The sequence below is a fragment of the Nesoenas mayeri genome, assembly GCF_963082525.1.
Source record: "Nesoenas mayeri genome assembly, chromosome: 8".
Lineage (NCBI taxonomy): Eukaryota > Metazoa > Chordata > Aves > Columbiformes > Columbidae > Nesoenas > Nesoenas mayeri.
Window position 1 is genome coordinate 24,556,031 of NC_137554.1, and position 14,750 is coordinate 24,570,780.

Below are 14,750 nucleotides of genomic sequence, written 5' to 3' on the forward strand. Positions count from 1 at the left end.
TTTAACTAAATCCAAACAATTTGCAAAGCATACTGTATTCCCAGTGAATAATTCATTTCTGAACTTGGAGAAATCAAGTCAACAAAGTCACTGAAAGTTTCAAGTCCAGCTTGAAGCCAGAATGCAACCAAGCATTCATTTTTGCCACCGGATTTTTGTCTTTCATTAACAAAGTCTTGCCCAGGATGTTGCTTCTTGTCCTGTCTTTGCAACCACAGCAGCTGCAGACAGCCCTGCATTAAACCCCGACAAAAACTGGTGTGATTGCCTTGGTGCTGAGTGTTTCACGCCAGCTCAGACTCCTGTGGACCTTTCTTGGTTCTTTCTGTACAGCAAGCAGCTTGGTAGGTAAATGATTTGCACTTCAGTCTTTGTGACTAGTCAAGTGTTAAGGGTTTTATTTTCATCCTTGCATTGTCCTTGTTTAGCTGATGAACTTAGGTGTTGTTTCAACCCGTTGAAAATGGGAATATTGCAAAGTTACCAATATCACAAAATAGCTCGTGTAAGCTTACAAGTCTTACAAGGCTGTAAGACTTGCTCAGTTATTCCTTGTTTGAGTGAAAACATCTAAGAACACAAAACCAAAATCCAACGCAAACATTTTCAGTAATCGAAAGTCCTTCTATAATCATTAGTAGATTGTTCCTGGGTTCCGTTATCATTATTGTTTTAAACAGCATTGGTGTATCAAATGTGAATGTAAATATTACATGGTAAATAAAGAACAGTAGGAAAAAAATTGCAATATTGAAATGAAATTGGCCAGTCACTGTGGAAGAGTGTGTGATCACTCCAGCTCCAGAGAGGTGTGTTACTCTAATCAAGATGCTTGGAGAGCGGATATTGGCAGAGTTAAATTGCAGATTATTCTGCATGCCTGAAAACCTCTGGTGCTTGCTTAGATGGTAAGACATGGGATGAGCTGAACCGTGAACCTGAACTAACAACATGAATTCAAATACTATTCATTACTGTTTCTTTTTCTTCATCTTTAAATTTTGCCTTCTCTTTTGGACAAAATAGAGTATGTTAAATGTAGCTTTTGAATTAGTTTCTGAGTTCCCATTCACAGGTGTTCAGCTGTAGGTAAATAATTGTTTTTCTTCAGAACATTGTTATCTTGATGCTTATTCCAGCCTGAATTGCCAAAACTGAAGGAAGACAGCTCTGGTGATCCCTGTGTTGGGGACACACCACCTTGCTGAGCATTTACTTCAACTTAGTTTTAAATCTGAAAATCATCAGGGTACAGCTAAGAGGCTGCTCAAGGGTTTTCTTAATTTCCTTGACTTTTTTTTTTCCCCATAGCACTCAACTCAACTTTTACTTTATTTGGGCTTATTGTGGTATCCATGTCTACCTTATGTTCTGCATATGATCTTCATACCTGTAGTTTGTGCGATGTCTGAGCTGAAAGATGAGGGGACCTGAAGCCCAAGAAACTCAGACATCGTGGGCAGATGAAGGTGAAGCAAGGTGTTAAACACAAGCCCTGCCTGTGAAATGAATGAAATGCTTCAAATATATCCCATTTTACACTAAAGGTTATTTTTGTGGTCTGGTCTTCAGTATGCTTTTGGTTAGTTTGGAAGTAATTACTATATTAATCTCAAAAATGTTGTTGTCCTTGTCGAAGTCCCACTTGCTGAGGATGGCACTGGGAAGCAGCAGGTATCTTATTTTCCTCAAACTGGGAAAAGACTTTAAGTTCCTACAGAAAGAAAAGTCCTGAAGCATGTACTCTATTAAAACCAAGCTATCTCCCTCTGCAAACTGCAGCATTTGCTTGCAGGCGGCAAAATTGTCCCAAGTACTTGGTTGTCTGTTGCTGTGCTCAGGTGTTTGATCCATCACAGCAAAAGCAATGTGGCATGTCCTTAAAGTGTCCTTTGTGTCCCCATGGCTATCAGTTCTCCTTCCATGGAGCTGAGGACTCAGCACAATCTTAACAGCAAGTTTTCCTGAACTGCCAGTTGCCTGTGGGTAAAGTGTAGGAGAGTCTGGCTCAAAATCTGTGCTGACCTGTGCTGTTGCCATATCTCTATAATTCTTCTTAGATCAAGTTGTTTTCCAAAAATCTGGAAACAACACTTAAAATCCATTCTATGGATCTGTGAAAAAGGGTAAAAGATTCCTCTCATTTATGGCTGACTAATAAACCTAAATTAGCTCTGCTTTGGTTCCTGGCGTATATTGATCTAGAATAAAACTTGGAATGTTTTGCTCTTAATACTGTATTTTTTTCTTTGATAAATTGGAGTCTAAGATGATGAAAATATAATATTTTAAAATCCATTCTAAGGCTGCAGTTCTGTGGCCCATTATGAAATCAGTGTAAGTAGGAAGATGTTCTTAAAATCACGGTAGGATTTGTCCTTTCAAAAGGAATGAGCAGTGCCCGTCTCCTATGTGCTTATCGTATGATGTCCTTCTGCAGCACATCTGTGCCCAAAAGAGGTTCTTAGTACCTCAGCTCTGGTATTTCTGTCTCTACATCACTCTATAGACAAGTGTATCAGTGCAATGTTGATATTCCTGGCTTTAAGACCCTCAAAAAATATCCAATTTATATTTTGCAGACCGCATTACTTTTGAGTCTTATCTTTTTAGCCCACAGTAAATTTGGAAGTCTTGGTGGTGTAAATTAAAACACCGCGTACTTCTCCGCTTACACCAAAATCTGCATTTTCTTTTAACAGATAAACAATCAAATATTGTATGGAAGAAGTCACCAGAATGCTTCTGCAATCATTAAGACTGCCCCATCAAAGGTCAAACTAGTTTTCATACGGTAAGAACAGTTCTCATCAAAACATTTGTTTGCACTTTGGCCTATTACATTACATATTTACATATTTAGCCTGTTTTGTAAATACTAAACTCACTCAGATCTCTTTGAAGCAAAATAAACCTTTTCCTTGACTATTTATCTCAGGACTGTTGAAGAATTCTTAATAATGTAAAAATTAAAAAAAGAGGTCTGGTGTCATTGAATGCCTATTTTAGGTGTCTGCTGAAGACTTGTCCCTCTTGGGTTTGTGAGCACCCTGGAGCTTCTTCCTCCAGAACTTCCTGACATGCTTTAGGTTGGTTCTGCCAGCATGAGGACAGGGTGGGCAGGAGGGAGTGAAAATGGGGATGCGGATGGAGCACATGGAGCATGAGCTGGGTGGGAGTGTGAAGAACACCTTTGTGTGGGCATCAAAAGAGGATTTAAAAGGTGAGCTAAGGCTTATTTTTACAGGGGGGGATCCTGGCTTTGACAAGGAGCACTGGGATGGCTGATGTAGGAGGGAATATACTAAAAGAACCTTTTGTCTGCACAAGAATTACATGTGGGCATCTTTTCTTTTTCTCCAAGCATGGAAATGTTTCTTCTTAGTCTGTATGTGAGTGAAGGACAACTCCATGCAGTCACTCTGTAGTTTGGGAAGTGTAACTCTTGTGACCCTGAGCAGGAGGTCTGGGAAGAAGCTGCCTCTTTCCCAAAACTCATACATACTCTAATAAATTAGAATTTCATAAATGCATCTCTGCCAGCTGTGACTTTCATTGGGCACTGATGCCCATGCTGCTTCGTAATGTGATCTTCCCACCAACAGATATATCATACTTGATATTGTTTTATATTCTTTGCTCACACGGGCTTACCTGTGAACAATGTCTTAATCTATGGGTGAATGCATATAAGTGTGTACGTTTCCTTGCATGGCTCTGTCTGGTACAGCGTAGACAGAAGTGATGGAAGAGCAGCATTAGCACCATGAGGAATGAGATGCTGTGCTTGGCAGCACAGAGGATCTGGAGGAGATTAATGATCTTGCCTGCAGCTCCCGCGTTACTTTCCCCAGCTATTGAAAATTAAACATCATGTACAACAACTCACTCACCATTACTTAATTGTATGTGGAAAATGCATCTGGTTGGAAGCTCCAGAGGCAGAACCACAGCTTAGGAAACCAAAACCCAGCGCTGGTTTTAATTAATGCTGCCAGGCTTCTTCCAACGTGCCCTGCAGCACCAAGTGCTTTGCTCCGCAGAGCTGCGATGAAGTGTACATATTAGTTCATGTTCCTCATGGATTGGAAATCCTTGGTGCATATTTTGTATTGTGTTTAAGACATAAAGGCTATGTAAGTTCTTCGCCACAATTCACCCTGTCAAATAAACCATGTAGAATTTCAAGGCAAAAAGTTGAATTAATGATCATAATTTGTAGATACTGGAAATATCATTGGATAAATCTTGTCTCTAGAGCTTGGGAAAAAAAAAAGTTTCCATTTTTAAATGCTGCTGCTGAAGTTGTAAACTTATGTCTTCACACTTCCCAAGAGCACACATCTTGTTGCTGCTCTCGTCACACTGACAACTGATGGGTCTGTTCGCTTGACCTGAGCAGCCATTCGAACAGCAATGAAAAGAAATTCTCCCACTGGGAGAATGTTGTTAGTAACTAGAGCGCTGCCTCTAACACAGGGAGGAAAACAATGTCACCTTCTTTGTGATGTATGGTCAACTTCCCATAGTAAGAGGGTTGTTCCAAAATTTTAGCAAAGCTGAATTAAACTGTCTGTCTTAAAGGTGAATTTTAAGGAGAGATGAGAACAGTTTTCTCATCGCAAACTCTATTCCATGAGCCCATTCTATTTTGGGTCTTCCCATTCCTACACCTTAGACCACAAAGCCAGCGGACATGATTGACTGAAAACGCAAACCAAAAGACTGTGCCAGTCCCAGAAGTCTTGTCCATGGTGCAGTTTGGTCGAAAAAGCTTTTTCTTGCTTTATCAACTTACTTATATAAAACAGGAGTATTGAAATGCCACTATTTAATGCATTGTGGTGCCAGCTGTAGCAAATAAGAGCAGCAACAGGCATCTTGAATCTCCATCCATCCTGTATGTGCGCATGCACTCACTTTTCCAGCTGAGAACAAAGCACTGAGTGTAGCAGACTCGCCTCTCCTGGTAGCTTTGCCGCTTGGCTGGTTTTAGATACAGTCCTCTGGGCTCTAATCATGTGGAAAGATCAGGATACCGTTACATTTGTTATACTTTGAAAATGAGGAGGAACCAGTTACAACAGAAATATTACTTTCCTCCTCCTGAGCGCTGTTACCCGTGCAATTGCTTTTAAAGGTAGAAGGATAACTCAGCCAACATGTATCCTGGAGCACACAGTGAGAAGAGACGACAGCTCACCATAGCAAAATAATGCAAGTTGTGACATGGATTTGGTCTTCTTGTGTATGAAGGTACTAATATTCTGATTTCACCAGTGAAAGGCGTAAGTAGGTTATCGTTTTCCAGAAACACATCATTCTGTAGCCTAAAATATTCCTGCATACCTGACCGAGCTGACCTAGGACATAAAAGCAGAACTGTTGGGACTCTTGGGCTATTACTACAAAGTGCCCTGTTTGATATCCTGAGGTGTTATTTTCCTCAGATGAAGGATGTGCAGTGATAAGCATGCTGCTTCACACTTTGAAGCAGGAAATGACATCAAGGTTTTCTTATTTCTGCTGTTTTGGTTCATGTGCAGGGCAGGGGGATGTTTCCATAAACTCTTTGATCAGTTATGAGAGAAGCCCAGAAATTCCTGGGCACGGAAGAGCCTTTCCGTGAGAACTGTAGTATCTGTCATTAAATAACTCTGAGTTTGTTGGGCCTGAATTTATTTTTTTCTAGGAAAAAATAAAGAATCATGGAATGGTTTGGGTTGGAAGGGACCTGAAAGATCATCTAGTTCCAACCCCCATACCAGGGTCAGGGCCACCTTCCACTAGACCAGGTTGCTCAGAGCCCCATCCAGCCTGGCCTGGAACACTCCCAGGGATGGGGCATCCACAGCTGCTCTGGGCAGCCTGTTCCAGGGCCTCACCACCCTCATGGGGAAGAATTTCATTCTTATATCTAATCTAAATCTCCCCTCTTTCAGTTTAAAGCCATTATACCTTGTCCTATCACTACATGGTATTGTAAAAACTCCGTCTTCAGCTTTCTTGTAGGTCCCTTTCAGGTACTGAAAGGCTACAATAAGGTCTCCTTGGAGCTTCTCTTCTCCAGGCTGAACAACCCCAACTCTCTCAGCCTGTCCTCATAGCAGAGCTGCTCCAGCCCTCTAATCATCTTTGTGGCCTCCTCTGGACTAGTTCCAACAGGTCCACGTCCTTCTTGTTTTGGGAGCCCCAGAGCTGCAAGGGGGTCTTGCCGAAGCGGAGCAGAGGGGCAGGATCATCTTTTGATGCAGCTCAGGATACAATTGGTGTTCTCAACTGCAAACACACATTGCTGGGTCATGTCCAGCTTTTCATCCACCAGTACCCCCAGTCTTTCTATGCAAGGCTGCTCTCCATCCATTCTCCACCCAGCCTCTATTTGTGCTTGGCATTGCCCAAGTGCAGGACTTTGCACTTGGCCTTGCTGACCTTCATGAGGTTCACACAGGCCTACCTCTCCAGCCTGTCAGGGACCCTCTGAATGGATCCCTTTCCTCCAGTGTGTTGACCCCACCACACAGCTTGGTGTCACCTCCAAACTTGCTGAGGGTGCACTTGATCCCACCATTGGTGTTGCCGACAGTGTTAAACAGTGCCAGTTCCAATACCGATCCCTGAGGAACACCGCTTGTCACTGGTCTCCACTCGGACATCACGTCATTGACTCTTTGAGTGCGGCCATCCAGCCAATTCCCTGTCCACCCGGTGGTACATCCACCAAATCCATGTCTTCAATTTAGAGACAGGTCCAGGTAGATGACATCAGTCAGTCTTCCCTTATCCACCAACACTATAACCCTGTCGCAGAAAGCCACCAGATTTGTCAAGTATGATTTGCCGTTAGTGAAGCTATGCTGGCTGTCACCAGTCAGAACCTGAGGGAATGGCAGGAAGATGTGCCAGGGGAGGTTCAGGTTGGGCATTAGGAAAAGGTTCTTCACCCAGAGGGTGCTGGACATTGGAACAGGCTCCCCAAGGAGGTGTCACAGCCCCAAGCCTGTGAGTCTTCAAGAAGAGACTGGACAATGTCCTCAGACATATGGTGTGAACTGTGGGGTTGTCCTGTGCAGGGACAGGAGTGGGACTCGATGATCCGTGTGGGTCCCTTCCAACTCAGGACATTCTATGGATCGCCTCCTTATTTTCCATGTGCCTCAGTGTAGCTTCCAGGAGGAACCACTCCATAATCCCACCGGGCACAGAGGTGAGACTGACTGTCCTGTGATTCCCTGACTCTTCCTTTATTCCCTTTATAAAAATGAGGGTTATGTTTCCCCTGTTGCAGTCAGTTCGAACCTCACCAGACTGCCACAACTTCTCAAATATGATGAATAGTGGCTCAGCAACTTCATCCTTCAGTTCCCCCAGGACTGTGGAACAGAAAGCGTCCTCAACTTTTTTGACTTTTTACTAAAATCCTAACTTACGATCTACGCCATAAAAATCCATTCACACTTCTTTTTTACAGTCAGGTAGTGTTACAATTGCATCCCCACCATTTCCTGGAATTTTTGCTGATGAGATGCAGTGCAGTAAGTGTTGTGAGAATCATAGACATCCCCTTACATTTGAAGGCTTCTCACCCTGGTTTATAAGCATCTTTTCCTCAATTAAGTTGACAATGATTATTTAAAACAGTTGATTTTGGACAGATTCCAAAATATAGGTCTTAACACAGCACAGTTTCCCAGTGGTCTCATTAATTACATGAGCTTTTAATAGCATCTAAAAGATTTGCAGTTATAGTGTCACTTTTTTTTTTTTTTTTTAAGATTCAGCGCATCTCCTCCTTCTTAGCCTTCTACAGTAACAAATTTGAAAGCATTTAACCTGCTCACCCAGTTTAACAAACAAACAAACCCATTACCCGAGCACGGCAAGTTTTTCCTGCCATGAAAAGGCTCGCTCCAAGTGCTTCCTCTGATTAGTGTCCAGCCAGGTTGTATCTGACCTCAAAGTCTTACAGCTGCTGCATTAACTTCCAAGCTACTGTGACAAATACGAGTTGTCTTTTTGATTTCTGAATATCAGAAATAAATAATAATTTGCCTGCAAATTTCCAAGGAGTTTTGCTGTGGAAGCACTGGTGGAATTCAGTGGCCATAGGGCATGTGAAGGTCTTAGTTGTGTTTTGTATTCCTTGGTCTGAGTTTCCAGCAACAGGAATCTAAGGAAGGGACTTATTTCTTGTAGAAGTCTGTGTGCCCTAGTTCTCAAAATAGAATGGGTTTTGTATCCACTGTTGGTTTTGTTCATGCGTTATAAGTCCATCCTTTTAAGATGCATAATAATACAATGTAATTAGATTTTACATCTGTAGTAGGAAATCCAGTTTATATCAGAATGCTCTTTTACAGTGAGAATTTTATGATTCAGCAAATTCAGTGTTTTTTCCATGCTCAATTAACTGCCTTTAATCTGTTTTGGTGCTTCAGTGTTGGTGTAATAAGCAGATCAAATATAGTTTGAATGCTTGAATCAAAGCGAATGCCGCTGATTTGAAACCATCATCCCATTGTATTCAATTCTGTGATTCATTCTTTGGTATACCTTTATTCCTGAAAAAAAAAATAATGTCTTGTGCTGTGATGAAACATGAGAAATGCTTTAAGAATAAAGTAGGGTAGGATTTTGCTAATTTAAATACCATCTGTTCACTGTCCACAGTCGTCCTCCTACACCACAGTCGTTTCTTTCGTTATTGTTGCTTTTTGGGGAAAGGGTTGTAGCTGCTCAGTGAAGCCCACAAATCTCTCACCTGACCCCTCCTTCTGTTTCTAGGTGGAATTGTAAACAGTAATGTCTTGTTATTGATGGTGACACGCAAAGGACAGAGGTCCTTCTGCTCTGAAGACCAGTAAAACCAGGGCAGCGACTGGGTTGGCTGTTTCTGGGTGCTATTTAATGCTCCCCATGGTTGTGACTTTGTCCTTGCTCTTTTAGAGCCTCTATAAGTAATGTTGTATGATACATGCCAGAATCTCAAACACTGTCATGCTTTAGAAATTATTTTTGCTCTAAGTTTGTTCTAACTTACCTAATTGGTCATATTTTAAAAGTGTAAACTCTGGTTTTGCTTGCTTTGATTTTGTAAGTTTTTTCATGTGGGAAAGCTTTAAAAATAAGTTCTTGCCAGACACTGTATGTGCAAGTTGGAACTTTTCCTGTTTTCTTCAGAGCTGTTTCCTCCGTGCTGTCATACACGTGTGGGAACAAGTGCACGGTTGAGGAAGTTAAATAATTCAGGCTCTTTCAAACCTTTGATGACCTAAGCTGCAGTTTATATGAACATTAGTTGTTCATTTAAAATAATCTGTATGCATTTGGCTCTCATGTAGTTCGGAGTGGATGGAGGGGAAATGGAGAATGAGGCTGTTCTTGGTGTTAATAACAGAGATTTTTTTCAAGGTTCACAATACAAAGGTCGTGTCTCAACCCAGCTGAAGGAAAAATTCAGCATGTATTTTCAGGGTGCAGCTTCCCCACAGCTCCTGTTTTTCAGCGCAACCTCTAGAGGAAAACAGAGATGAGAAAATAGGAGATCCTGACTTGATCTTTCAGTGGGAGTTCTAAGGGTCACCGGGCAAACATTGTTCATTCACTTGGTCTGCAGAACTGTTCCACCTAAGATGTCATGGAACTGCGTACAACCTATTGGGTTTTTCTGCGGTTTCTGATGTACTTTCTATTCCCCGAAAGCATCCACACCCCCTTACAAAGCTCTTGTCAAATGATCTCTTAGTGTTGATGATGTGCATAGTTGCAAATAGCTTGGCAGGAGGTTCATCTCCCTTAGTTTAGACCTCTAGAGATCATCTGACATCTGGACTCATGTGATTAATGAGCAGTTGTCAGGAACCTCCAAAGAGCAATTCAATTCATCCTGTCCTAAATTAGGTCATTCAGGTGCTGGGATGGATGGATCGCACCTTCTGAGTGGATCTGGTTTGGGATTTGTCTTGAATTTGCACTGATCACAGAAGAAGTTTGGAGGCTATCTTAGGCAAGATGCTGAGCTTTAGACAGGTTCTGAATCTCATTCAGCACGCTCAGCAAGGATTTCCTTAATGTTAAGTGACAGTGAGTTTATACCATCACAAACCTGAGAGACGTAAGAGCGAGTAAAATGGAAAACAGACAACGGACTCAAAGGAAGGCAGGGAACCTGAATTCAAGAATTACAAATCTGAGGTTGATGAGCAAATGAACAACAACAAAAAATTGCATATTGCTCTCTTTAGTGTTTTGTTGTTGTTTTGGGGGGCCTTTTTTTGTGCTAAGTGTTTATGGTAGTTGATAATTAGTCAATAATAACTCTATAATAGTCAATAACTCTATATTAGTCAATAATAACTGCATCAGAGGTGCAGTTGTTAGATGGAGAAAAACATCAGGCGTTCGTCGATTTGGTCAGCGAGGAAGGATGGAGAATGTCCAGGGGTCTAGTTTAGACTAGAAAAGAAGACAAATGTAGTAAAGTACGGCAATCTAATGAAATAAATCTGAAAGAGTAGAGTATGGGGTTTTCAAAACTTTAAAGAGTCTTTGCCAGGTACATGTTTCTTTGCAATGAGGAAAGTCCTTGTTTCTGCAGCATCGAGCTGCAGTTGGTGATGTTGGTACAAGCGGTAGGCACCATGACCTCCCACAAGGTCTAATTCCCATTTTCACTCAGAAACTCCTGCTGAGAGGTGAGAAGCAGTAAAAGTATTTGTGGGAGGAGCGATGAATTCCTTCCCTATGCAGTTTGTAGGTAGCTGATGGAATCTAAACAGCTCTCTGGTGCCCGAGTGAGGAGCTGAGCTGTTGTCCCAGCATCTCACACAAACCAGTACAAGAGCTGGAACGATCAGTGGATGTTTTATTGTTCCTGCAGATAACAAAAGGGGAGCCTCCCGGCTGCATAGATTAAATTGTATGTTGTTTTTTGCAAGTATGAAGCTGTGTCTTGACTGCGAAGGGTTTAGACATCGTAACCTCCAGCAATATCGAGCACTGGTAACTGAGAACAGCTTTCTCGGAGGTGGTTCTGTAGCAACTATTGGCAAATACGCTGAGTGCTCGTTTGCAGCCACTGTGATTTGAATAGAGTGTTCAGACTTCTAAGCTGTCTGCTCCTGCATCAAAAGAAAACGATTGCTCCTTTTAATTGTAAATAAATCCGTGTTTTTGTTGAGGATACTTATGGAAGTGGAGAGCAGAAAGAGCAATTTATTATTAGATCTGTCACTTTAAAATATGTTCCCACTTTGATTCTGCTTTGAAGCATTCTTCTTTGAAGCAGCATTAAAGTATTTAACTATGTACGAGTCCTAGCAGCAGGAGATTACAAGTTGTGACACTTCGTAACCTTGGTTTTTTAATTTTTTTTGCATTTTTTTTTCCAGAGAATTACTGTAAGTGTTTTTTTTGTTTTTTTATTGCTTGGAATAAAAATGGCTGTCGATTTAAAACTGCATAAAAATGTTTGCCCAGTAACTGGAGAAAAAACCCAACAACCATTTTGTGTGCATATATGAAATAGAGACTAGTTTGTATAATTAATTGCACCCCAATTTGTCGTGCAGATCAGGAAGCTTCTGTCTAGCAATTTTTAGAATATTTCTTACAAAGCTTTATACGTAACTTCTTATTTTCAAGTTTGCTTCTAATGGCAAAGTGTGCAGCGTGCATTGCAAGCTACAGAAGTACTGGGAGTTTTCACGCTGTTGGTGTTTCATATGAACTATTGTCAGAAAAAAAACCTCTTTAGTTAAGTAAAAATTACCAGGTATCTTAGACACCTTACATTCGCTGGTTTATTCTTAGAGGTTAGAAAAACAACATAAGTAGAACAATGTCTCATGAAGATAAGAGGAGGGAAAAAATGCCCTTGCTTAATATGCCTTACAGGGTAAAATGCGCTTGGAAATTGTGAAATGCTGCTGAAATTTGTGGGCTTGATTCTGTGCATTGCTCAGATTTGTGCCTTGGTCCTATGCACGTTTGTGCGTCGGGGGCCGCGCTGGTTCTGCTCTTCGCGTCGATTCTGCTGTGAGCGGGGCCGAGAACAGAGCCTGGGAGCCTATACAAAAAACAAACCAATTCCTTTGAACCGTGGGGCTGTTTGGTTGAAGATAAGCAAATGAATTCACCAACCTTTGCCTGCAGAATTTCTCATTTCAAATGCCTGTGACTGAGAGCAGTGTTGTCTTGCAGCAATCATAACATGCTAGCTTTATGTGTTTAACTCGTGAGGGGATAAAATGAGGATTTTTTTTCTTCCAGGCACTTCTATAAAATATTTTTAAGCACGCATTTGTCTAATATTTTATTCCAGAAATTAAAGAGGAAAAATATGTGCTTGTGTTAAAGTGACCTGGAAGGTAAATAAAACCAGAAATCAAACCCACTGCACGAGGAGTCGTTTCCTTTCATCTCGAGTTGTGTATCTGCACAGCAGCCATGGTGCCAGTTCCTCCTTGGCCTTGTTTTGGCTCTGTGGTATTACTGAGTCCTTAGCAAAATGGGGTTTACTTCACACTTCTGGCTTTTGTTCACCCCCAAAATAAAGAGGTGTATCAGTACAGTTTTGAAAGCAAAATTTGGAGTATTATTTTTTTCATATGCCTCAGATTTGCCTTAAACAATATCACTAAAACCCTATTTTACTAGGTTCAGTTTTACAGAGGCCAAAAAAAGGCAAAACGAATTTCACAAGCCAAATAATTTTAAAGGGCAGTTGAGGAAAAGCATTAGCAAAGTAGAATGCTATTTAATTTTTTTAAAAAGGCTTTCGAAAGTTACAAAGTAATCAGATGGCAACTTAGGAATGCGTTTCAAAGAGGATAGAGGAAAAGATGCCATACATAATAAGCATCTTTGAAAAATAATGCACTTTATATGAAGGGGGAATCAATGTTAATCTGTTTTCTAGAAGTTCTTCCAAGTTTTTACATTTAATCTTTTGGAGAAGACCACAGCAAATACGAACAGAAAAGAAAAAACAATCTCCTGCATTGAAACTCATTATATTTCAGTAATGTGCATATTAGACTATAAACAAGCAGTTAACAAATGTAGACACTATTAGAAGAGGATAACGAAGTATTAGCACATCTGTTGATGTGTAGGGACCATAAATTCCAACTGTGTCCTCTGATAATCCGCACAACATTAGATTTCCGAAGAATACAATGTCAGTACACCCCAGATGAAACTCCTGTGGTCCCAAGAAGGGCTGTAATCTGTTTGCTAGCAAAGAACACAAGCAAAAGTTAAATGCTTTTCTAAGCTTTAACTCCTGGGAAGAAACAGTTAATTTTTATGGTAGTAAAAGTATTTTCTTAATGGGCAAGACCAACTCAAAAGAAAAGTTTGGCCATGGTGGTTTAGTGTGTAACGTGTTCCTGTTTGTTTGTTTTGCAGAAGCGAGGATGCTGTCAACCAGATGGCTGTTACTCCTTTCCCATTGCCTTCCAGCTCCCACTCTTCTATTGAGGTAAGATTTGTGCCTTTTTTTTTTTTTTTAATTAGGGATTGCTAAATTAGATCGATTAATCATCATTAGCAGTTCATTATAAATTCAAGCACCTTGTCTAATTAAAGCCTGAATAGTAAAATGCGTTGAGTAGGAGTGTGACCTAATGGGCATGTTTTCCCCTGTCTCTTTTTTTTAATTGATCTCATCATTGCTCAAAGGGCTGGCATGGCATTAACAACAGGTATTAAGCAAGTTATTGCTCTACAGGAGGAAGAGAAGTCTCCAAATGAAAACCTTGCCATCTCCTATTCTGCTTTTTTTTCAGCTGATTAGAGTAGTTGTGATGAGGATCTTTTGCCAGCAACGTGAACCTCCTCCTGCAGGAAAAAAAAAAAAAAGAAAAAAAAGAAAAAAAAGAGCATTTTCCAGGGAAAAGCTCCCACTTTTGAAGCTCCTTTCCCCCTGAATACTCTCCCATCAGCATCTCTGAAAACAAAGTAGGGATGACCAGCAACTAGCTATGATAAAAGAGGTGCCAGTGTGCATGGATTGCATACCAAGAGCCCCTGAAGACCATCCCAGCCTACCTGAGAGTCCTGGTCCCCCACTTGGTCCTATGCCCCAGCATCAGATTCTCGTTCCTGCTTATTTTCTTCCTGGAGGAGCAGACAGGGCCTGTTTAAGCACTGAGCTCTAGTACACAGTGTTGAAGCATACAATCATCCAGTGCAAAAAACCTCCTTAGTGTATAATCTTCCTGGGGTTTTTCTTCGTTATTGTTTCTACCTCAGCCCCAGTGTGGACCGATTGCTCTCTCATGTACCATGAATCCATGTGGTGTCACCACATTGTTATCATTTTGACATCTTGATATGGTGTAACTGAATTTTCTAGATAAAGTACATGGTTAGCCTTGCTGTTGCTTTTTAATTCTATTTTTATTTGAGCTAATAAAGCAAGAGATGTTTTATAATTCAATTGGGGCTTGGTCTTGCCTTAAATTCATAAATTCATGTGCACTGAACTCCTGCTATTTCAATAAGTACCCAAGTAACGTTGGATGAATCTCCTGTTCGCATGCTTGCTATCACTTTCCAGGTTATATTACTCTTCCATACTGGGGTAGTGCTGAATGGTGCAAGAGCTGCTCAGTTTTTGTTTGGATCTGACTAATTTTTGGACAATGCGTTGGTTTTCCATTCCCTCCCCCACAAAAGCAGCATGTTCCAGGTGCAGCTGGTGGATTGCAAATTACTCTACAATTTACAGAACCCAAGTTCATTTT

At 41.0% G+C, this 14,750-nt stretch overlaps 1 protein-coding gene across 1 annotated transcript in view; it reads left to right on the top strand.

The window, feature by feature from the left end:
• Nucleotides 1-14,750, top strand: part of PATJ (PATJ crumbs cell polarity complex component) — a gene marked incomplete at its 3' end in the record, with an annotated part of 146,559 nt that overhangs the window by 96,051 nt on the left and 35,758 nt on the right. Inside the window, exons 29-30 of the mRNA XM_080348732.1 lie at nucleotides 2,703-2,794; nucleotides 13,411-13,483. Of these exons, the coding sequence (XP_080204858.1) occupies nucleotides 2,703-2,794; nucleotides 13,411-13,483 (165 nt within the window). The remainder of the gene's footprint in view (nucleotides 1-2,702; nucleotides 2,795-13,410; nucleotides 13,484-14,750) is intronic.